This window comes from Exophiala xenobiotica, assembly GCF_000835505.1.
Source record: "Exophiala xenobiotica strain CBS 118157 unplaced genomic scaffold supercont1.1, whole genome shotgun sequence".
NCBI classification, from domain to species: Eukaryota; Fungi; Ascomycota; class Eurotiomycetes; order Chaetothyriales; family Herpotrichiellaceae; genus Exophiala; species Exophiala xenobiotica.
Window position 1 is genome coordinate 3,798,345 of NW_013562494.1, and position 21,957 is coordinate 3,820,301.

Consider the following 21,957-nt stretch of genomic DNA (forward strand, 5'->3'; position numbering starts at 1 on the left):
GCAGAATACTAGTATCTTAACAATGTGCCCTCGGTGTCCGCACAGATGGTTCAATGTGAATTGTACGGAGTATTGAAACGTTCGATATCAAGAATATACATACGTCATGGACGTCCTGCCAACAACAAAGACCCTTTTATTTGAACCGCAAGTTGGTACCCGATGGCAACCAACCAACCAAGATTGTCCATGCATGGCTGGGACTGGGTGAGCTGCTAGCCATAGAGTCACCCATGGCCGTGGCTCCTCTACACCGATTGTAGCTGTATAGCACAATCTGTTGGATGCCCCGGCTAGAAGCAGTACTGAGAGGCTCATGGTTCCAGCGCTGAGTGAGACTAACAGCCATTGTATTCCTCCCATGTATTCTTCAGCTCTTTGACAGCAGAGCAAGGTTTCTTGCACTTGATTCTTGTCTTCCATTTCCTCAACAGGACGCTATCTACGCCTTCCCATTCAACTTCGTAAACCCCGTAGGTCCATTGGGTATCTGCAGCCAGTTCCTCGCATCATACTGCTCCTCGCCTTCAATTAGATGGAACGTGTATATTATCCGCCCCTTCTGACTTGTGTTCTTCTCGCTCTTATGCAGAGTGTTGCCATGGATCAGCACCAAACTGCCCGCCTTCACTTCGCCCAGGACGTACTCCTCCTTCATGTCCGAGGGTCCCTCATGCTCGAAACCCCTCGGCCACTGCCCCTCTTCAGGCACAGGCTCAAACGTCGTCCCCGAATTGTCTTCCTTCCGCACGAAGCGTTCTTTGATCGGCGCTCTTCGATGACTCCCGGGTGCGAAGCTCAGACACCCGTTCTCGACAGTGGCATCCTCCAGCGCGATCCAAAATCCCACAGCCGACGGCCGTCTCGTGTACAGGAACGTGCTATCCTGGTGCGGCGGCACGGCACCTCCAATCTCAGGCTGCTTGCATATGACCATGCTCTGTAGTAGGCGCGGATCTCTGTACCCTAGATCTCTTGCGATTGCAGCGTTCCGTCGCCCAATCTCTCCTGCATGTGAGACGTTGGCGAACTCAGGGACCAGCCCGTGCAGATTGTGCCCGATCTTGTTAATCGCCCGCTCTTTTGGCTTGTTCAATTCGCCTGTCTGAGTGTCGAATGCATCCTCCTCGAAGAAGAAGCGCACCTTGTCGCCTGACGTTAAAAAGTAATCGTCTCCGACGTGCTTTTTGGGCGTCGAATTGCCGTTCTCATCTGTGCCCGTAGTAAAGCGGGTCATGGGATGTTCAGCAAGAGGGAATTCGGTGAGGAGCTCGTGAGTTTTCGAGAGTAGTGTTTGACATGTTTCTGTGGAGAGGTATGACGGTATTATCAGGTAGCCATCGCGCTGGAAGGATGCAATCTGCTTGGGTGTGAGACCGATCGGTGTTTCCGACGAGGGTGGTTCCGGGGAGACTCTTGAAGGCGCCATTCTGGACGCGGTTCGAGGCGTGTTAGAGTAAGACGAATCCAGGTCGGCTGCGAAAGACCAATATGTAATTAAGAAAATGTCTAGACTCTTACGGTTGAGAGATGTAGGCACATTCGTGTTGCATTCAGACGTGTATGCGCGGAAGGCCTCGTCCTCTGGTACGAGTATCAACAGACATCTATTCTCGTCCCTCCCATCGTGTGAGGGCTGTCGGTCAATCCGGTAGGTCTAAGCCCAGCCGCTGCAAAGAAGAGCTATCCCGAGACAACACCTAGAAAGGTACCTTAATACAGTAAGCGTTATGCCAACCCCGCCTAATCCCTGCAGCTCGACTGGGCCCATCATGCCCATCATGTTAACCCGAAAGCCCGACTCCGATTTGTTTACAACGCACCAAACTAGCAAGGCTCTGGCTGCACTAGGCTGAACCCCTCCATCGAAAAGACACCCTCCAGCCGCCTGCTTTACAGCCCTACTGAAGCAGTCAATACTCCGTAAACTGCTGCCAAACGAAGTGGCTGGAAGCGATGCGCGTCATCAGCCGCTCTGGGCACTCCTCCCATGTGCGGCACGACGCATGTCTGAAAAGACTGTCTTCAGCTGGAACTGCCGATGCTCCTGCCTTTGCGAGTCACTTTTCCTTCTCAAGGCTGAACGCTGCTCTGAAGTCGCAGCTTTTCAGCACACTTGCAGCACTGTAAATCCGTACGATTCACTGTCTGACAATCGCAATGATCGAAGTCAGGTCTCCCGGTCAAGGAACCGAGTATATCCCAGTTGTACCGGCAACCACAGATCAATGGGCAACCAGCTCGGTATGGACGACGGAAGCGACAACCCCGGTTTGGACATCTTGGACGTCGTCATGGACGCCAACCAGCAATTGGGTTTGGACTACAAGCACAACACCTTGTACTACCAGTACATGGACACCGATATGGACAACATCCACACCTTATACCACCACGCTCATAACAACCCCATGCTGTACCGAGACGGTGGCTCCAGGTGTGACCACTAGCCCTTCGGAAGGCATCGTGGTACATCACAATAACGGAGGCCTTTCGCCTGGTGCAGTCGGTGGGATCGTCATCGGAGCCTTCTTTGGAGTACTCCTCCTCTTCCTCCTCTGCATCTTTTGCTTTCGGGCTAGGCGGCGCAATGCATATTACGTCGACGACGAGTCCTCAGAGGACAGCCGTGACCGTCACAGGCCGCGACCTGTTGATCCCTATGGAGGTCGGCCAATGACGTTTGCGGGCGGCGGCAATCAGCGAGAAACGAAGGTCGTCATCACGAAGAGCCAGAGAATGTTTGTCCGACCGCCGCCAGCGAAGAGGGAGAGGATTGAAAGGATCCGTAGAGAGCGGATGGTCGTTGTGGACGAGGATTAACGGGGCCAATGACGACAAACTCGAGCACGAACGCAGCTGCTCACTCGATCTTTATATTTTTTGTATGTATTGCTCATGGTTTCCAGAGTACATATACGCTGGGATGTTTGATAACGATCGTCAATGGTGTTTACGAAGGGGGACTACGAAGATAGAAGGGACAGGACCGGTCTAGAGCAGAGCACTCTGACAGTATTATCTCACTTATGATAAACACCTAAGCTCTTTCCAAATGTGCTAAGTAGATTGGCCAACAGTAACGGCTTCAAGCAATATGAGGATATTAAGCCTTGCTCCGCCATCCAGCTCGAGTTCATAATACATTGACGTAAGGACGATGGTATCCTCAAATTGCTACCCAAAAAAGGCCCATATCGCCCAACAAACAATCACATATTCAAAGGCGTCGTAGCATTGTACCAACTATACGACATACTTCTCGCATTGCTCGGCGGTGGCTGCCTATCATACATCCCCAGCCCAGGAGCTGAATGATAACCATTGTGTCCATAGTATCCTCCTGGGGGCATGGAAGGGTGGTGATTCATCGTTGTAGGCCGAGCCGCAGCTTGTACAGGTCTATGTCTTGGATAAGACCTTGTCGACCCTGAACTCGAACTCGTACTATCCTCATCGTGTCTTGGTTTCCGTGAGCGCGGGCTTTTGTGTGATTTCGTATGCGCCGGAGGTGGTGGTGAAGCGCTCCTGCTTGAATGCGAGAACTGGGATTGGCGCTCCTCATATTCATCGTCGTGATATTCTCTCTCGTGAGCGATAATTTGCGGAGCCGAGATCGTCCTATTCTTCCCGGCTACATTCGCTTTCGTGGCCGACTGGCGTTGCAATTTCTCAGGGGATGCGGACAGGTCGTAGGGGTATTGCGGTCGATTGACGGGCTCTTTCCTGGTGGATGGGAGCGGTTGGCAACTGAAGTACGCTAATGGGCCTTTCAGAGCAACAGCAGGATCGATGGTCACGGTCTTCTTTCGTGGTGTTGGTGCGACTTTGACCCAACCTTGTGGTGTGAGAACTGTGGGCATTTTTCTGAATTTTCCTTGACCTTGGGAAGGGGATCTAGTATCAATCAAGTGCGAGTACTATGGGTTTAGATCGAGAAGAATGGGCCTGAATGTAGAATCAAAACATGGGGACAAAGATTCATGGTCGCTGTCAATCTGGGTGCGAGCAATTTGAGATTACCGTCCCAGCCACGCCGGCTGTGCAGGCTGAAGGACGAGGCTGGGGATTGAAACCAAGAAACCAATGATTCGTGTGCGAATCATGTCGTGATTACTTCAGAGACACGTAGACTTACAGCATCTTGCCATTGATTGCACTCAGGCAGCAGGACCTTGAAGGAGCATTCGTGCAACTAAGGTGTGGTCTGTGATGTTAACGGCATCATACGGTTAAGTGGAGGAGGCACGGGGAGGTCAGAGCTTTACAGCCTTGCCCGAAGATCGAAACCACTTGAGCAGATCATATTGACCGAAAAGCCACAAGTCTGGTGGAGCATAGGAACACTGAACACTCCACCTTCTCTTCTACGGAGTACCGGATACTTCTAGGCAAGATTTTTTCAATTTTTATGTAGGGCGTACTCCGTTCGAGCAAGAGACTTCCTCCTCCGTCTGATCTGTGATTAGACCGGCATAGACGAGGGACCTCTTCTCCCCGCCACGAGATCTCGTCGCCCTCAAACATCATCTCTTGCGTGTTCGACCCCCACGCCTTCGTCACCACCATGGTCCGCATTATCAAAGTAGTGGCTCTTCGCATCACCTACAGCTCTCCCTTTGTGAACAATGGTCTCTTGCCAACCCACCATATATTGGGTTTGGGACACCTCAATGAATTTCTCCTCGCTAGGACGAACCGTATTTTGGTAGAGTTGGTCTTTTCGTGCATTTGCCAGGCACTGGACGTCCGGCATGACCATCTCTACTATCCCATCGTAATCGAGCGGTTTCATGTGTTGCAAGTCAGCGACTTTGGAGATACATTGCTGTTGGAAGGACGGTGACGTATGAAACTGCAAAGAGAACAGGTTAGAAGGCCGCGCTCTTGGATTTTTAAGACAGAACATTCGATTGGAGCTCAACCGCAATGCTTAGTAGTGCTGACATACCTGAGTGTCTCTCGAGATCCCGTGTTTAGGCAGCCAGTCTTGTATCAGTGGAGAGTGCTTTTCTGTCCAGTACTGGTTGAACTCATCATGGCTCATACCATTCTTCCTCTTAAGGAACATGCACACTTTCATGCTTCCTGTCCGAGAATTCGCTGCTACGTCGTTTGCCATAATGCTGAAAACTTTGCCAACACCAATGGGATGACCTGAAGTATAGTTGACGGATTCTCAGGAGAGGCCGTAATAGTGTGGTCTAGGCGACTATGGGCGCCATATATAAATCGGAACTACACCTTGAATTGTGGCCATTTCAATGAGCACCAACACCGTCATACCTTCGCGTCGCTGCACCACAAGGCACAACCCACCAACTACATGTCCAGTCTGTTGCGTAAATCTTTTCATATTGGGAAAGTGGACAACCGAAAGAATCGGCAGTGGATGAGAAAGAAGGTCGGCTATTGTCTGGCGAGGCTGGTTACGTCCCTGCTGCGTCATGGTCGGAATACTTATCCGTATTGAAGATCCGCAAAAGCATTGCGTTCTCCTCCTGTCCGGCCGCATACTCGGAAAGCCTAGTTGACAACAGGCCGGGAATATGAATCAATTGATTGTGAAAACCAAGACGGGCTTATGAAGAACGTCCATGTTGCTTATCCCCATGGGAGAGTGAAGGGCAACAGGAAGCAATCCCCCACTCAGCTTCGTGCTGAAGGGGTGCCCCGTTTGCTTTCTTGCAATTTCCAAAGATGGGGATCTTCGCCCATACAGCGTAGGAGCTAATGCCAGACATTACAGCGTGGTGTTGGACAGGGCCGTGATGGCGGGAGTTGTGAGCCTGGATCATCTGGCTCCTAGACTGCTCTCCACATCTTCGTCTCCTGGCTTCTTGTCCTCATCCAAATGTAAAGCGTGGATTTCCGCGAGGTTGAACCTCCTGAGGCTTTCGAACTCGTTTCCAACTACGCTCATACCAACGATATTCCTGTACACATCGACAAGGATGAGTTTGTCATAGCCCTTGAGGTCAACGCTATGCTTCCCGTTCCCAAGTGCAGCAACCTTTTCAGCTACTACTTTGATAACCTGGTCTCGGTCCAATTTGTCATTGTTACGTATCGTTGGCCGGATCGCAAATTTGTAGACTTGGACACCAGGTTGATCGATAGCAGCATTGGGATCGTCCGACTGGACCTTGAAATGAGCTGGCAGGACCTCGTCGCAGAGACTTTCAAGACCGCTGGGCAAAACTTTTCGCACGAGGCTTACCGGCGTGAGTCTCTTGACATAGCGACTTCGAGGGCCTGTGTAATTTCTTTGAGAGGCCGAATCGCAGATTTTGCGTACGAGATCAACAGGATCTGGAGTTGTTGTCGTCTCTGAGCTGGAAGGAAACCTAATGAATGATACGCATGGGATGTCGAGGGTGACCAAAGATATTTTCTGAGCCGGCACATTCGAGGATGACGGGCTAGGACGTAGTGAGTCCAGCTCAGCAAGAATGTCGGCTTCGATGTCGATGTCACCACCCGTAGCTTCACCTTGATCTTGCTGGGCAGCTTCATCAGAAGATTGAATATCTTGGCCGATATACTGTCGGAATTAGGAAACATCAGCAGAGAGCGGATTTTTGAGACTGACCTCGCCTAGAATATCCGAGATTTCCTGCAAACATCTCTTCTCTTGACCTTTGTCGCAGGTTACGAAAATGCCCACGTCTCCGCTGTGAATGCCAGATGCACTGATTGTCTTTGCCCGTCTGCTCATGTACTTGCCATCATCGTGGCTTGAACCTTGAGCTTGCCGCGTCAAATATTTACCCTTGTTCGTAGTTTTTGGTCTGGTGCCGTTTACCATGTCCTGTTACAGTAGGTTAGAACGAGTAATTCCGGACTTGTATCAACTCCAGCCAAATGGAGTCATGGTAGACTAAACTTGCCGGTCGTGGCCCACGGTCCATCTTCACACGCTTCGACGATCTCTCCGCAGAGTCTGCAGAGCCCATCATGTTGATGGTGTTGACAAACAATTAAATTTTTGACTGATGTCTTGCGGAGGTTCGAAAGTGGAGGTCCCATCATGGCCTAACAATAGACTTCGACGTCACGTGTTAGAATAACAACTCTGTTGAAAATCTATCTTTGGTTCAATCATCGTTCTTCCCTCGCAGAACGAATTTGAATGTTGGAATGCAGCAAAGCATCCTTCTGCGGGCGTCCGCACGCACGGTCGCCTCGGTTCGTCTCACCATGAGACGTATGGCACCCCGAGAAGCCGCAAAGAGCCGACCTCGTGATGGCCGCTTTACGCGCCATCATCTCCTTGACAGGATGGCTCTCAACGGGGAGATGTGCTCTAGGTCCAACCGACGTTGATTTTGCGACACCCAGCAGCAGAACCGCCATTGGACTCGGTTGTCCCCATGTTAGGTAGTTCCGGTCAAGCTCCATAGACCTTGCTCGTGCGACTGCTTTTGCTTCGGCTACCTCAGCACTAGTAGAACACCTCGAGCAACCTGGAAGGCAAGTTGTGCCAATGATCGCAATGGCCGCGCTTACTGCAAGTATGTAGAAGTCGAGTCTCCACGTAAATCCCCTTCCTCGAGCCAGTACCTGTCGCTTCATCTCCAGGTATAGGCCCATCATGGCATCAATGTTCGCGTCGAAGCAACAGTTGCCAGGGTCGAAAGCTGTTCCAAACGGTGGATTAGGAGGGCTTGTCCCGTCCAAAGGGGTAGCTGTCGATCAAGAGATAATGGCGACAACCACGGTTCCGACGCCAGCCAAAGTCACTGGCAAGAGACGACAGAAACCTCCTCCAATTCGAACTTCGGGCGGTGCCTTCAGCCTACCAACGACTCCCTCTCAGACTTCAGCAGTGTCAAGCTTGGGCTTTGCAGGCTTGTGGACTCCGAAGACACCCAAAGATAATCCATGGCCACGTTCTCCCGGCAAAGCAAAGTCAAACGCGGTGTCTTCACCCTTAACGGGACGCCATAATTCTGCCGCTCCCGGTGACTTGTACTGCACACTTCCGGAAGCGCCAGTAACTTTCATGTCAAAGTTGAATTCACTACCGGTAGAGCTGCCTGGATCACTCCTCCTGGCAAGTCAGGGTTTCCCACAAACCAACCCGATTTCACCGCCACCGTCACTTCGGCTAGTCCGCAGAGACACAGAGGATTCAACAACGAGTTCTGCACCTCCTTTATCTACCTCAGCATCGAGCGATGAACTCGCCATGGACTCCCTGCGAAATCTAACAACCTCGACGAGAAGGAACGACCAAAGCACAATGCAGACGTACATTATCGGCAACCGCCACGTTCAAGAAGCGCGAATCACAAAGCCCTTCTCTGCAATGACTATTGAAGAACTACTGGACTACCTGCCGCAATGTAATAATCCCACGACAATCACACAGCTGTGGCTACCAGCGATCCGAACTCAAATTCAGAAACTGGCGGAGCTGCTAGAGGACGCTGCCGACATGAAGGTTGACGAGAGTCTAAATCAAATTGCTATCAACCAAGTACAGGAATCGTGTGTGATAAGCCATGCTGTAACTGACCTCTGTCAGGACTTGAACGACTTTGCCCAAGAGATTCGACTCGCCGCCACCTCGTTCCGGAAGATTGTGGAATCCGCCGAATCCCTGGCTGAGCGAGACACGAAAAATTGCCATGAGCGCCTCATAGAGCTTGAAGACCAGACACAAAATGCGTTGAAGCAGATTGAGAGCAAAGAAAAGGTGGTTGAACACCAAGGCAGGAAGATTGATGAACTGAAGCATACCATTCACGACATCGTTCGAGTCCTCGGCACCTTCATTCAAAACAACGTTTCAACCTGGATTGAGACAATTGACGAACCAAGAACGCAAGAAGTCCTTCAACTCATCTCGGACTACGCTCCTCGTGGGGACAACAAGCCTATTCGGTACGTTCGGGTTCCTGAAGCGACGATCTCACAATATGCGCGAGCTATGCGTGAGGCACAAGCCACCGTCGGCGAGTACCGCAAAGTCTTGTATGGTCAGAGTGCGACGATCAGCGAACAGTCACAGAATCTCGATGCATACACAAGCAAGTATGAGGAGGCTGTAAGCTTGGTGAAACAACGGGACCATGAGCTGACGTTGCTCGTCCAACAAAACGAGGATCTGACCAAGCAGTTGCGTGAAACTAAAGCTACATTGACCCAGAGTCAACTCGTAGATGTCGATGTTGAGATCATGGGTCAGCAGTACGAAGAACAGCGTGTTAACATGGAGAGCTTGAAGCTCGCACATGAGATGGAACTTGAGCATCGCGATGCCGAGATCGCCGACCTTCGTCGGAAGTTGGGAAGTGCCCGTGAAGAAGTCTTTGCACGAAGAGAAGATGTGAAGAACATCATGTCTCAGACACAGGCTATGCTCCAGACGACAGCCCGTCATCCGGAACCGACGATTCGAAGTAGCAACGCATCGAAGGCATTGAGATTCCTTGGAATGGAGCGAGACAAAGACAAATTCAAAAATCGTTCCCTACCTTCGAGCCGGAGCCTTATGGCTTTCGCACCTCCAAACGCCGGCGCAACAGCTGACTCGAAATATTCTTCCAAGGAACTCGCCCCGACAATTAGCAGGCCCATTGTCCAACATCTAGGGTCGTTCGACCAGAGCTTATATGCTCAAACGAGCCCCAATAGTCCAGTTGCTAGACGCCAAGCCTCGAGCGATTGCAACTTGCCTTCAGCACGTCCAAGAGCTGATTCACTAAGTGCGTTGCAGGAGTACCGTGTGCCGGCGTCCCCTGTTGACACACAGAAAACGTTACCAGATCCTCCTGTACGACCCGCAGCACATCGCTTGTCTTCCGCTCGGATTGCAGAGATCACACAGTCGATTGCCAGTCCGACAGCGGCGCAGATTGCCAGCGACTATTTCAAAAATAGTATACTCGGTCAGACATCCGCACGTCGAGTGCTAAGTCACATTCCAGAGCTTTCGGGCCATGGATTGGCAGAAGCAGGCAGTCAGCGTGATGGAGACGTTGATGGAAGACGCACTTCCGACGAAAGTGTTGCCAGCAGTGACCGCGAGATGTACCGACGGAGCGTTTGTGCATTGGACATGCTGAATTCATCAGCCCTTCCGTGCGACGAGACCGAGACCGATCTTGGCCAATACATGCAGCGTGGACAAACCAGTACAAGCCCTGATCGACATCAGGACGAGGGCCTGGACAACACTGAAGACGTCGAGTTTCAGACGGGAGTGGCACGTGTCCTGCATATGCGGCCAGGCCAGAATAACCTCCGAGACGTACGGACAGTTCGAAATCGCCGCAGTGAGGTAGACGAGCAGGTCAGACAGAGCATTGTATCCGATGGCTCTGGATATCAGACTTCAGACTCGGAACCGATGACGGTCACTCAGCTGTATCATCAGAGTGGACGCCATATTCGTGGTTGAGTGTCAAGCCTATCACGGTTCCGACTACGAGGGCTGCACTTGCCTGTGGATGATGGACAACTTGACGGTCAATCGGCTGGCGCATTTCTAACGGTGTTCAACTGCATTGGTACGAGGCAAGGAAGCTGAGGCTTCGGAGAAATCGGTTTCTCTACTCATCTCCGGACCTTGGACACCTAACTACAGTTGCAGTCTAACCTTGTTTAAATCACTTTGAGTTATTCGAACGATCGAGCCGACTGGCCAGAGTAAGGCTAAGACAGCCTGGAGATCAGCTGTACTGGCAAGTTCGGTTGGATACGACGTATGAGAAGAATTACTCTTAGCAAGCCTTCAAGGTTATCCCTCGCTTCGTAGTCCTTAATGTGTTCCTCTGTGAAACGAACCCTTTGAAATGCAGTAAGCTGTGAGGCATACCAGCTCAGCCTTGTAGGAAGGGTCTGCCAAAATCCACCAATCACACTGTCCGATGTGCGGCAATGGCAAGGCTGCTCTTCCATCTTGTTACGGCGCCATCTTTTGTCCACATGCCTTACACTCGCCAGTTCTCTCGAAGACACGTTTCCAGCTATATAAAACATTGAAGGTCTCACTCATGCTCTTGCGTTAACCTTGATGACAGCCAAGTCAAAAAAGGTCGAATTGCACAACACTATCTGAAGCTGCGCTGTCGAACCATTCAACCACACGATGACCGACCCAACGTCGACAGACAAAGTCTCTGTCCTATTCGTCTGCCTAGGCAATATCTGTACGTTTTAGTTCCCGCCTCCAGCTTTCATTACCTGTCCCATACTGATTTATTCCACCTTCAAGGCCGAAGCACAATGGCTGAAGGGGTATTCCGCTCCCTGACGAAATCTCATCCACGCGTCGGCTCCATCGACTCGGCGGGCACTGGTGCTTATCATGTAGACGATCCTCCTGATGACCGTACAATGGACACACTGCGCCGGAACGGGATAACAGACTATGACCACGGCGCACGGCAGGTCAAGACACAGGACTTCTTCGAATATGACTACATCTTTGCCATGGACGGCTACAATCTGCGGGATTTACAAAAACTACAGCGCAGAATCGAGGCAAAGGGACAAGCAGAGAAGATCAGGGCCAATGTTATGATGTTTGGAGAGTTCCATGGTGGCAAGAGTAAGAAGAGCAAGGCGGAGGAAGTCATTGACCCATACTACGGCGCAGATAATGGCTTTGACGTCGTGTATGAGCAGGTCACAAGGTTTTCGAATACTTTTCTTGAGCAGGTCCTTGATATCAAGGAATGATATGGCAAAGGGTTGCGTTGTTTTCCGACTTTTGGTGATAGAGAGGGGTTCGATGGCTTGGGGGCATTGCCTTTTGAGTTATTTAATGGCAGGAAGTGGGTATTTCAAGGACAGCGAGGCGTTTGGTCGGTCAATACACGACGCGTGGAATGATGGACGGCTGCTGTATGGCAATGGGCAGTGGTTATGGGCGCAGCACAACGATTCGGCACTGTGACATAGAGTGTGATCCAAGATTGATGTTGGCGCTCGAGGAGAGGCCGGACCAGCAGCGCATCTCTTACCCTGGAGAAACCTCGAATGGAACTCGATGCTTGTTCCTACATAAGATCCTGACTACCTGATCTATGTCGTTGGCCGAGATGGATTTGCTGTCGAGCCCCGTTGTGATCCACGAGCACCGCGGTTATGGTGGGACTCCTTCTGAGGTAGGCTGAAGCCCGGAGTTTACCCGCCTAGAGATTCATTTCATGTCGCCGCAGGATATTCTTCCGATGCTTGTAGTCCTTCCCTTGTTACAACGCCGGTCGAACAAATAAGATAATGCCGCCGACAGAAGAAGACATCGCTTGGTTCCGGTCGACCTTCCATCCTATTCCCAAACCTGCTTTGCCTGATGATACTATTGAATACTCGGCCTACATACTGTCTCCCTCGGCCGACGCGAGCAACGACTCCGAATTGGGCCCTCGATTACGCAATGTACAGAAGTATGCGACAGAGCTGCATAGGCAGTACTTGAAGGAATACGTATGGCAACGCCAGGTGTTCTCATTAGAGCTCAAAAAAGAGGATGGTGAGGTCTGTACCCTGACATAAAGGACAGACGGGAATCAACTGACACTTGGAATAGGGCTGAGTTTTCTACAAGGCCGAACCGAATATGGCGACTCCGTTGAAGACGAATGGGTAATAGTGTGGATGCTGCGTGAGCTGACACGCAAGTTCAACGACCTCTGGGTCAAAGTCACGGACAGCGATGGCGAATTCCTCCTGATCGAAGCATCCGGTACCCTACCTGCCTGGCTTGAACCGGACGTCGCAGAGAACCGTGTCTGGATCAACAATGGTCAGCTCAAAGTTATTAAGCCAGCTGCTGCTGCGAGATCGTCGAGACGGACAGAGGAGAAGTTATCTCTTGCGCAGGCTAGGGAACTACTGCTGCAAGAACCAAAGAGAATCATGCACTCGACAAGCATGGAAGAAGAAGCATTCTTCCGACTGCGGAACTATCCGTCCCAAATCGCAGAAAACATGCATCATGCTGTGGTCACGCTGCCCCGGAAACTTGCGTTCTTGCTCCATCAAAAACCGGCATATATCTCGCCCGCTGTGGAGGCATTTTATCTTCGAGATCCCATCGCTCTCAAGCCACTTCAAAAGAAGGAGAACAAGGACGCCATGATCTTCGCGCCGCAGGATTTTGTCAATGTCAGCGCCAAATTCCCACGTGTGGCGTATGCACAGGTCAAGTCGCAGGATTTCCCTGCACCTGCTGTCTTTGCTGGCACGTTGCCTTCGAAGACAGAGCCAATAGCATACGCTCGAGCAGCAACGGGTATGAAGGTAACTTGTGGTTTCGAGATACTGGTCACGGACCCACAGTATCAGGATCGACCAGCTGTTCGCGAGATGAAGATGCTGCTGGAGGATCTAGAGTTAGGAGACGAGGTATTACCTTCTGACGCCGACATCGAGAAATGGGATCACAGGGAAGACGACGAGAAGTGGCTGGACATCGACTTTGACGATCTGCAGAAGGAGCTTGGTGGCGAGAAAGGCAAGAAAGCCGGTTTTGGAGATAAAGCCACGCAGGAGAATCTGCAGCGCATTGTGAAACAGTTCGAAGAGTTCTTGAATGATGACAAGTCTGGGCCAGACGCTGCAGGACTGTTTAGTGAGGACAGTGATGGTGATGGTATTGATGACGACCCTGACGATGAAGACGACGATGATGAGGGGGAGGATAAGGAGGCCAGCTTCGGCGAAGAGGAGTTCACGAAAATAATGCAGGAGATGATGGGTATGCCTCCGGAGGTTATGAAGGAGATCATGACAGGGAAACTGGGGCCAGGAGCGCATGAGCCTGCGAGCCGGGTGAATTTACGACAGCCTCCCGACCTGGCCGGACACGTGGAGGAAATCGAGGAAGACTCTGACGAGGAAGGGAATCAGGACATGCAGACGTTCGTGAGGCAGATGGAGAAGGAGCTCCGAGGGTCAGGAGCTTTAAATTTAGGTTCGCCTTCCAGCAAACCTGGCGCCGGCAAGCAAACTGCGATCGAAGGCTCCGGGCGGACGGCGGAAGACGAGGACGAAGAGCATGACTTGTCCTCGGACGACGATATTGACAACGAGATTGACATTGACCTCGCAAGGAATCTACTTGAAAGTATGAAGGCGCAAGCTGGCACAGCTGGTCCCGGGAGCAACCTCATGAGTATGATGGAAGTCGATTTGCCGGAAACTGAAGACGACCACGATGAGGATGAGGTTCGGGCTGGACCGAGCGGCACGAAGAGGTAATGGTACGGCTCGACATGGAAACAGTAGAAGATGAAGACCACTTGGTGGACGCCAAAAGCATATCTTCTCCTGTTCTTAAGCGCTTGTCGGCCTCCGCCAACGTACCATAACTTCCAACTCCTGTTTTCTGCCTCACCCACACAATCAACCTGCACGACCACGGATGGTACGCGCAAGACTTCCTGCAAATAATGCAAAAAAACTTATTCCACCCTACCAGGGGTCGAACATCTGTCTTTCGACAGGCTCGTCTGGGTTACGGTTAACGGGTGGGAAGTTAAACTCTGACACCTCTTTCGCGGGTTGGTTTTTTTGGTGGTGTTTCTCTACATGAACCACAACCCTTCTTCCAAAGCGCCCATTAACTCTGAAACCACCTACACCAGTAGTGGTCAAGAAGCGGATGACTTTGTCCAGGTTATTGAGGGAAAATCGAGGAATACAATATATATCCTTTATACTGCCGCACCAATATATCTGTATGGAGACAGGTATGCCGAACAGCGGTGTGGTTACCCAGTCTCTCTAATTCACGAGCAGACGAGTGGAGAAAGAGTGCCGAGGGAGTGCAGTCGTTACATGAAGCAAGCTATTCAATATCCAGTCCTGCCCTCTACCACGCCATACGCACCAGCTCCCTTACTAAACATCTCTCTCACATCTGCCACGATATCCATCGGGCACTCCCACGCCGCGAAGTGGCCCCCTGAACTATGGTCCTTCTCAAAAACCACGTTTCCCAACGTCCTTGTCCATGTACTTGGCAGAACGTGGATGTCACGCGGGAAGTGGCTGTACCCTATCTTGACGCCGGGAAGCCACATTCGAAGCTGTGCTCGTGTGAGCCTCTGCCCCCAAAAACCCTGGCGATCCATTTCATAATATATCCGGCAGCTCGCGGCTGGTCCGGCCGTGCTGAACCAGTATATCGATACCCATGTGCAGACCTCGTCATCTGTCCAGGGATAGTTGTCCGCCCAGTCGTGCAGTTTCTCGTAGATCCAGGCGAGAAGGGCGACGGGGCTGTCTGTCAGGCCGTAGCCTAGGGTTTGGGGTTTCGTGGATTGCAGCAGGTTATACCCGAAGCATTCTTTGTCGAACCACTCGGTGCGGGATATGCCTTGTTGTTCTCGCTCGGAAAGTGGCTTTAGGGCTGCTTCGGCAGCGAGCAGCGGATTCTTGAGAAAGCTTGGTGCTTGACCGACGTCCATGTTGAAATGCGTTGCTTTGCAATGTTGAGGGTAGAGCTTGGAAATGGTTCGTGTGATGTACCAACCCCAGTCACCGCCTTGCGAGACGTATTGAGTATAGCCAAGGCTGAGCATTAGCTTATGCAGAGTTTCGGCGTATTGCTCCATGGCAAAGCCTCTTTTCTTGCTGCCTTCGGAGAAACCAAAGTTCGGAAGGGACGGGGCCACGATGTCGAAGCAGACTTGTCCGTCCTCTGCTGATGTAAGTGAGTCGAGGATCTTGGCAGCTTCGAGGAAGTTGCCTGGCCAGCCATGGACGAAGAGAAGAGGGATTGCGTCCTTACGATTGGACTTCTTGTGAAGGAAATGGATCTTCAGATTCTCGTAGCCTTCAACCTGGATGGAAGTGACGAAGTGCGGGAGCCCGTTGAGCTTTTGTTCAGCTTTCCTCCAGTTGAAGTTTTGGCGCCAGTGTTTTGTTAGTCGCTGGATGTCGTTGAGGGGAGCTCCCAGTTCCCATTGGGCGTCGCCCAGTTCGTCAGGAAATTTGGCTAGGTCGAGTCTGTCGTTAAGGTCACGGATCTGTGACTCGGGAATGGATATGGTGTATGGTTGAATTGGAGAAGACATGCTGGCGCAGGACAATTCTGTTTCGTTGACTTACACTTTCTACTGCGATGCGCTCGAGAGTGGGGGGTCTCTACACCCTCGAGGCCCCGATACATATATATACCTGATGTTTGGGACAGTGATCTGGCGTATACGCGCATAGCCAAGCAAAGATTCCTCCTTCGCATTCTACCTGGGTGGTATTAGCAATCCAGCGAGCTGGGTATACGATGTTTTGAGCCCTGATAATGTTAGAGACAGTCCTCCACCAATACGGCTGTAGTGTACGCACCAGACAGCCATGTTAGTCAGCTCTACATACTGTATCGCACTATCGGCATGACGTAGACGCGGAGTGACTTGGCCCGATCGTCCCTATCTGGCAGTAAGGCCGCAAACATTCACTACAAGTCGGTATTGATGCAATTCAGAGTTCGCTAATTTGTTCGTTTCAGAAAGCGAGATGATACTGTCACGTTGACATGGTTGTATCATTCTTGCTACCTTGAAAGCGATGGACTGAGAACGTGTGGCAGGCTCTATGAGAAGGTATCGGCACACCTTCCCCAGAAAATAGGTGATTTGAATGAGTGACGCCTGCCCTGCCCGCCATCCTGTCCTCGAATGTCCATACTAGCACAATGAGAGGCAAGCAACCTCACCTTTCCAGCGAGGCCTGGTCTGCATGTATTCGCAGCAGGTTAAACTCGTCCTACCACCTGCAGATAACTGAAAGATTGTCTCCGGCGGATACTGGCTGATTCACTCTCCCCTCCTCCACATGAGACTCTCAACCCCTCCGTCGCGACTGCAGCAATTGTCTTCTCTTGATGCCGCGCAATGTCGGATCTCAGAGGACCCCTCACCTCTCTACGCCCACCTAGAAACGTCCACCAGATAACGAAGGCCGCTCAAGAATACGAGTATGATGCCCAGATTCCACTACGGACCTGGCTGCGGTCAGCTCAGGCAATGCTCAAACAGGTTGGTTGTACGCTCATCAGAGAGGCAATGCGGTAATTAACCCCAGCGGACAGGCGGATATATACATGCGAGAGGGCGATGAAGAGACGACTTATTTGTTGCTCTTTCGATTTGCCCACCTGATCCTCTCACAACTGCCGGCGCATCCGCAGTATCGTGACAAAACAAATAGAGATGTTCGAGAACATATGCAAGCAGCAGAAAAGGAAGTCAACAGGGTCTTGAAGATTCTCGATCTTATAAAGCCTCGAATCAATGAGAAGTATGATCGCTATGTCAAGATCGTCAAAGAAAGAGAGGCACGGAGAATTGCACAGACACAACAACATCACTCTGCAGGCGAATATTCGTCTTCGACAGCAGTATCGAGCCAGCGGTCGCAACCTCTACAAGCATACGAAAACAAGGACCTTGCTGTTCGACTAGCTCAGAGAGAGATCTCCAGAAGAGCGGCAAATCGACAGAGTGTTTCGATATCCGGCAGCGATGGAGATGACATTTCTAGAAGGCTTCAGGAACTGCGTGCTCGAGTTGATGGACGGGTGCAAACTTCATCAGACTCGGGATTCACGCCTCGACCTCCCATGGACAGCAACCTGCACTACAATTATCCCAGCATCCCCTCACATCATGCCCAACCGGTCTTAAGCCCTCCCTTATCGCAAGACTTTCGACAAGACAGAGGAAGCGACCTACCGATCTCTCCTGGTGCAGTCCCCCCAAAGCCACGAAGCCTGGCACCTGCGCCTCCACCTCTACCAGAGAAGATTGCAGCACAGCCTGAAGCAAGGTCAGGGTCAGCTACACCCGAGGCGGCGCATGTTTTTGCTCCCGCCGCATATCTCGAAAACGGCACTCCTTTGCGGACTATCTTCTTACCACCCGAATTACGTACCACCTTCCTGAGAATTGCCTACAAGAACACACTGGCAAACTTGGAAACCTGTGGGTTCCTGGCAGGTACACTGATTGCGAACGCCTTCTTCATCAGTCGACTTATCATTCCCTCACAAACTGCCACTTCGGACACGTGTGAGATGACGAATGAATCACAACTTTTTGACTATGTGGACTCGGAGGATCTTATGGTTCTTGGATGGATCCATACGCATCCGAGTCAGACTTGCTTTATGAGCAGTCGAGACTTGCACACTCATGCCGGATACCAGATGATGCTTGCTGAGAGTATTGCTATTGTATGTGCACCTAGCAAGGGGGATGTCACGCACGGTGGTGATTGGGGTGCTTACCGGCTTACGGATCCTCCGGGGAAGAAAGCGATCCTTAACTGCGATCAGCCCGGGATCTTTCATCCTCACGATGTCGAAAATATCTACACCGATGCGCTCCGACCGGGACACGTGGTCGAGGCTAAAGGTATGCAGTTCGAGGTGGTGGACCTCAGAAACAAACAATGACGACGACTTTATGGAGATGTCTTTCGCAACGTCGTCCCCATGTGGACCGGGTGGTCAGACGTTTTATTGAATCATATGTCTCAACATGCACTGTCGGCCCATGGGACGCATCGACAGCAGCACATGAAAATTTCAATACCAGCATAAATTTGTGCTGGTTCAGTTAGCCGGCCCTTATACTGATAAGTTCCAAGCCAATCTGCTCGAGTCCAATGGCTTCTTATCTCTTTGTGCTCGGTCCTGCTCCAGAAATAACATGCACTTCTTTAGTTTGGGAATGGTAAGAACCCGTTGTTCAGTCGATCCAGATTACGGCTTTGAACATGTCTTGTTGTCATCTTGCGAATTGATATGTGGCTGAGGGGCAATAGTCGAGGACGCTGAATATGGATTACCCTGCTCCGTAAAAGCGAAAAAGAGACGCGTTTCCTTGCATGTTCCTTGCTGAGCTGATGAGTCGGTGACAGGTTGGAGACAGCGGCTCGAACTTCTGAAGCAGCCGTGGCGTCTTGCGCGTCCGATTATTGGGCGCCGCTCGGAAGCCACTCCACGAATGGGACTGGGGCAGCGCAAATGAGCAAATCAGGGCGAAGGCGCGAGCCGGTCAACTCGGCCGGAACCAATGCAGGAACAATGCAGCGTTGCCAGATGCTGATCATGGGACACGCCAGCAAAAAGCAAAGCTTGCATCTCAGCAATACGAGGAAGGACATCTTCTACCTTTTCCTTGGGAGTTTTCTTGTAACCCGATCCCAACGGCCTTGGTTACTCAACCACCAGGACCTGATAAGAGAGGTATCGAGGTACGGACCAAAAAGGGCAGATTGGATGATAGGCTTGTGGTGGCTTTGAATTGTGGTGTGGGATCGTGTGTGGGATCAAGCAAAAGGTGTGTTCCTGACTAAAGGCCACCGGCTTTGCTCCTACCTTGCCAACTTGGGCCTAGCCTGGACCGAATGTAATTTGGAGAGTGGAAGGAAGAGAGAAACACTCGGAAATTTGGCTCCCTCTGCACCTCCGTGGCCTCCCAAATTCAATGCCCCTGCTCCAGTGTTCAGGCTTCTCCCATTCCCTTGTCCTTGCACTTTATCCACTGGCTTGGTGCCTATTGAACCAGACAACTGCGCCCCTCCTTCACGGTTAGCCTGTCTCTCGCCCAGCGTTCCACTCTTTTCCTTTCTCTGTCCTCTGTCCACCACCACCTGCGCCCGTCAAGTCGTCTTCGCCTTCTTTCATCTCCCTCACCCGAGCCAAACACACGCACATTCCTTTCAACCAGAATACTCGACGACTTTGAACACATCGCCATCGAGGCAACGATACTATCGCCATTCCTTCCGACGACAATAACGTCTCATCTATTTCCTCGTTCTCGCACTCGCTTGCCGGTATTCCCTTGGCCGTTTTCAGGGGTGTTTGTGTCACCTCTGAAACAGCTCGCATTCTTGGAAGAGGAAGCGGTCTCGACTCTCCCAACTTCATCCACTACAATCCTCTCCATACTCATAGCAATCACGAGTTTCCCCGTTGTCGTTAACTGCGGTGAAAGTCCACAAAAGAGCAGGGAAGAAGCAGCGCAGGTCGCTGCTGCAAACTCACAAAGGGATCATCGAGCTGTGTCCATTGTGTAAAGGTGCACTTGCGAGCACCGCCTTTCCTCCGGCTTTGGCAACATCTGGTTCAATCTCACCAACATCTATTCCTCCCGCCATATCACAATCGACCTTATATGAGAGTTGTGTCGCACAGTACCGTGGTGGCGCGCTTTGTCTATACGTTTGACTCTGTTACGAACTTTGCCAGTCGCTCTTAGCAATAACAACACAATATCGAAACAATGACACGATCACTACTTTCAGCCGTCGTGCTCACTTGGGCATTTGCGCTTCTCGCCTCTCCAGTAACAGCTCAATCTACCACCGAGGCAGCAGCCGGACCTATCCAAACATTAGCCTGCTACGAACTTCACAACCCTAGTTATCTGGAAGACCAAGGGGCCAACACTTTTCAGTCGTCTGGTTATTGCCAAACAGTATGCGTGGCTGCAAACAAACCAGTCATGGCTACTACAGGAGGCTCAAATTGCTACTGCGGTGATGAACTCCCGCCCACGAGTGCCAAGGTGGACAATAGCAGTTGCAACTCGCCCTGCCAAGGTTTCAACCAGCAAACTTGCGGTGGTATTGGGGGTTTCTTCCAGCTCTACCTCTCCGGATTGACTGGTGATGTCCAGATTGCGCCCGACAGCAGCAGCTCAGCATCACCGACTGCAACCCAAGGTGCTGGGAGGTCTACTTCTACAGAAGCCGCAATAGTCACCAAGACAGTTGCACCAACCCCGGCCCCTGCAAGCTCCAGCGCTGCGAGTTCCAAATCATCCGGCGGCCCAAACAAAGTGGGCATTGCTGTAGGAGTGGTCGTCGGTGTCATCGCTTTGGCTGCCATCATCGGCTTGATTGTGTTTTTCGTGAAACGCAGGAGGAACAGAGAGATCGAAGAAGAGCATCGCCGCAATGCTGCAATTGGAACAGCAAAATCCGACAAGTCGTCTGTGGCTGACCAACGGCTTGACCCGTCGATCTATTCCCATGGTCGACAAAGCATTGGCAGCATTGCTGACGAGCGAGATTTCTCCAGGAGGATATTGCAGGTATGTTGAGCTTCCACTGGTAGTCAATCACCCTTCTGATGCGCTATAGGTGCGGAATCCGGATCGAGACTCAAGAACATCAAACCTAGCATAAGGTTCATGCCATTCGTACAGACATGCTACACCATGGCTTGCGGTTGGACCCGACTTCGATGACGATCCCTTTCTATTGTTGTGCTGTTGAACACTCGACATGTCACCACATCCTTTCATGACCTCAGTTCCACGACCTGGTTTGCAACCTTACATTGCCTCACATGCACAACTACTACTCGCCTTTTCTCCATTTCAGCAGTACACTTGAAATGATGACTATCCTTACTATCAACAGCCGGACACTCCTTATTCAATTCATCTTGCTATTATGGTTGTTTTAGATCAGTACACTCACGGTCCTTGTTTGTTGTATTGTGGCATAGCTAGGCGTTGGTGGTCCTGATGGATGTGGTTTGGATTATTATTTGTCGGCGAGAAGTGGAAAGAAGGCAACCTGGAAAACAGCTGGTCCGAAGATGAAGCTGACTATCCCGCATGCCCAGATGTTATGTCGTGAAAGAGATGGACTCGAGACATGCACAAAATATACTGATACTCTACTAATCATCTGGTCTGGCACACGCTTGAATGTTCCACAACGCTATTATATTGGGGACGGATCAGAACAAAACCAGGTCTCAGGGCAGAAGACAGGACGGTTTGGGGGAAGGAATACTGGGGTTGAACATGACGAGACATATGTCGACATTTAGCGAGGTAGATAGATTATCTTGTACTACTACTATCATCTAAACATTCATCAAAAGTGTTTCTTGACCGTTCCTGGTTTTGGGTCGTCCGTGCCCTGGAAATCAAGAGCACAAGACCGCCACGCCCAACTCAGCCTGGACAC

General features: G+C 51.2%; 11 protein-coding genes across 12 annotated transcripts; 6 read left to right on the top strand and 5 right to left on the bottom strand.

Moving 5' to 3' along the window:
- Positions 1 to 69: 69 nt before the first annotated feature.
- PV05_01486 (uncharacterized protein) lies at positions 70 to 1,643 on the bottom strand. Its single transcript, XM_013466485.1, has one exon. It carries the CDS (start codon positions 1,427 to 1,429, stop codon positions 443 to 445), a length of 987 nt encoding a protein of 328 aa, XP_013321939.1. The 5' UTR covers positions 1,430 to 1,643; the 3' UTR covers positions 70 to 442.
- Positions 1,644 to 1,902: 259 nt separating this feature from the next.
- Positions 1,903 to 3,085, top strand: PV05_01487 (uncharacterized protein). Its single transcript, XM_013466486.1, has one exon. The coding sequence runs from the start codon at positions 2,161 to 2,163 to the stop codon at positions 2,821 to 2,823; it is 663 nt and encodes a 220-aa protein (XP_013321940.1). The 5' UTR covers positions 1,903 to 2,160; the 3' UTR covers positions 2,824 to 3,085.
- Positions 3,045 to 3,944, bottom strand: PV05_01488 (uncharacterized protein). Its single transcript, XM_013466487.1, has one exon. The coding sequence runs from the start codon at positions 3,861 to 3,863 to the stop codon at positions 3,213 to 3,215; it is 651 nt and encodes a 216-aa protein (XP_013321941.1). The 5' UTR covers positions 3,864 to 3,944; the 3' UTR covers positions 3,045 to 3,212.
- A 575-nt stretch (positions 3,945 to 4,519) lies between these two features.
- On the bottom strand, positions 4,520 to 5,122 carry PV05_01489 (uncharacterized protein; the record flags this gene model as incomplete). The annotated part of the gene is made up of 2 exons (XM_013466488.1): positions 4,520 to 4,855; positions 4,952 to 5,122. The coding sequence occupies 2 exons, from the start codon at positions 5,120 to 5,122 to the stop codon at positions 4,520 to 4,522; spliced, it is 507 nt and encodes a 168-aa protein (XP_013321942.1).
- Positions 5,123 to 5,794: 672 nt separating this feature from the next.
- On the bottom strand, positions 5,795 to 6,959 carry PV05_01490 (uncharacterized protein; the record flags this gene model as incomplete). The annotated part of the gene is made up of 3 exons (XM_013466489.1): positions 5,795 to 6,544; positions 6,593 to 6,811; positions 6,891 to 6,959. The coding sequence occupies 3 exons, from the start codon at positions 6,957 to 6,959 to the stop codon at positions 5,795 to 5,797; spliced, it is 1,038 nt and encodes a 345-aa protein (XP_013321943.1).
- A 175-nt stretch (positions 6,960 to 7,134) lies between these two features.
- Positions 7,135 to 10,738, top strand: PV05_01491. Of its 2 annotated transcripts, XM_013466490.1 has the most exons (2): positions 7,135 to 8,482; positions 8,531 to 10,738. In XM_013466490.1, exons 1-2 carry the CDS (start codon positions 7,595 to 7,597, stop codon positions 10,406 to 10,408), a joined length of 2,766 nt encoding a protein of 921 aa, XP_013321944.1. In that variant the 5' UTR covers positions 7,135 to 7,594; the 3' UTR covers positions 10,409 to 10,738. The 2 variants fall into 2 exon arrangements, with proteins under 2 accessions (XP_013321944.1, XP_013321945.1); XM_013466491.1 differs by having other exon boundaries at positions 7,135 to 10,738.
- A 207-nt stretch (positions 10,739 to 10,945) lies between these two features.
- On the top strand, positions 10,946 to 11,987 carry PV05_01492 (uncharacterized protein). Its single transcript, XM_013466492.1, has 2 exons — positions 10,946 to 11,159; positions 11,225 to 11,987. Exons 1-2 carry the CDS (start codon positions 11,099 to 11,101, stop codon positions 11,689 to 11,691), a joined length of 528 nt encoding a protein of 175 aa, XP_013321946.1. The 5' UTR covers positions 10,946 to 11,098; the 3' UTR covers positions 11,692 to 11,987.
- A 222-nt stretch (positions 11,988 to 12,209) lies between these two features.
- On the top strand, positions 12,210 to 15,127 carry PV05_01493 (uncharacterized protein). Its single transcript, XM_013466493.1, has 2 exons — positions 12,210 to 12,492; positions 12,545 to 15,127. Exon 2 carries the CDS (start codon positions 12,613 to 12,615, stop codon positions 14,215 to 14,217), a length of 1,605 nt encoding a protein of 534 aa, XP_013321947.1. The 5' UTR covers positions 12,210 to 12,492; positions 12,545 to 12,612; the 3' UTR covers positions 14,218 to 15,127.
- On the bottom strand, positions 14,671 to 16,264 carry PV05_01494 (uncharacterized protein). Its single transcript, XM_013466494.1, has one exon. It carries the CDS (start codon positions 16,035 to 16,037, stop codon positions 14,811 to 14,813), a length of 1,227 nt encoding a protein of 408 aa, XP_013321948.1. The 5' UTR covers positions 16,038 to 16,264; the 3' UTR covers positions 14,671 to 14,810.
- Positions 16,265 to 16,567: 303 nt separating this feature from the next.
- On the top strand, positions 16,568 to 18,784 carry PV05_01495 (uncharacterized protein). The gene is made up of 2 exons (XM_013466495.1): positions 16,568 to 17,000; positions 17,054 to 18,784. Exons 1-2 carry the CDS (start codon positions 16,857 to 16,859, stop codon positions 18,416 to 18,418), a joined length of 1,509 nt encoding a protein of 502 aa, XP_013321949.1. The 5' UTR covers positions 16,568 to 16,856; the 3' UTR covers positions 18,419 to 18,784.
- Positions 18,785 to 19,453: 669 nt separating this feature from the next.
- Positions 19,454 to 21,870, top strand: PV05_01496 (uncharacterized protein). The gene is made up of 2 exons (XM_013466496.1): positions 19,454 to 21,068; positions 21,118 to 21,870. Exons 1-2 carry the CDS (start codon positions 20,256 to 20,258, stop codon positions 21,160 to 21,162), a joined length of 858 nt encoding a protein of 285 aa, XP_013321950.1. The 5' UTR covers positions 19,454 to 20,255; the 3' UTR covers positions 21,163 to 21,870.
- Positions 21,871 to 21,957: the final 87 nt, after the last annotated feature.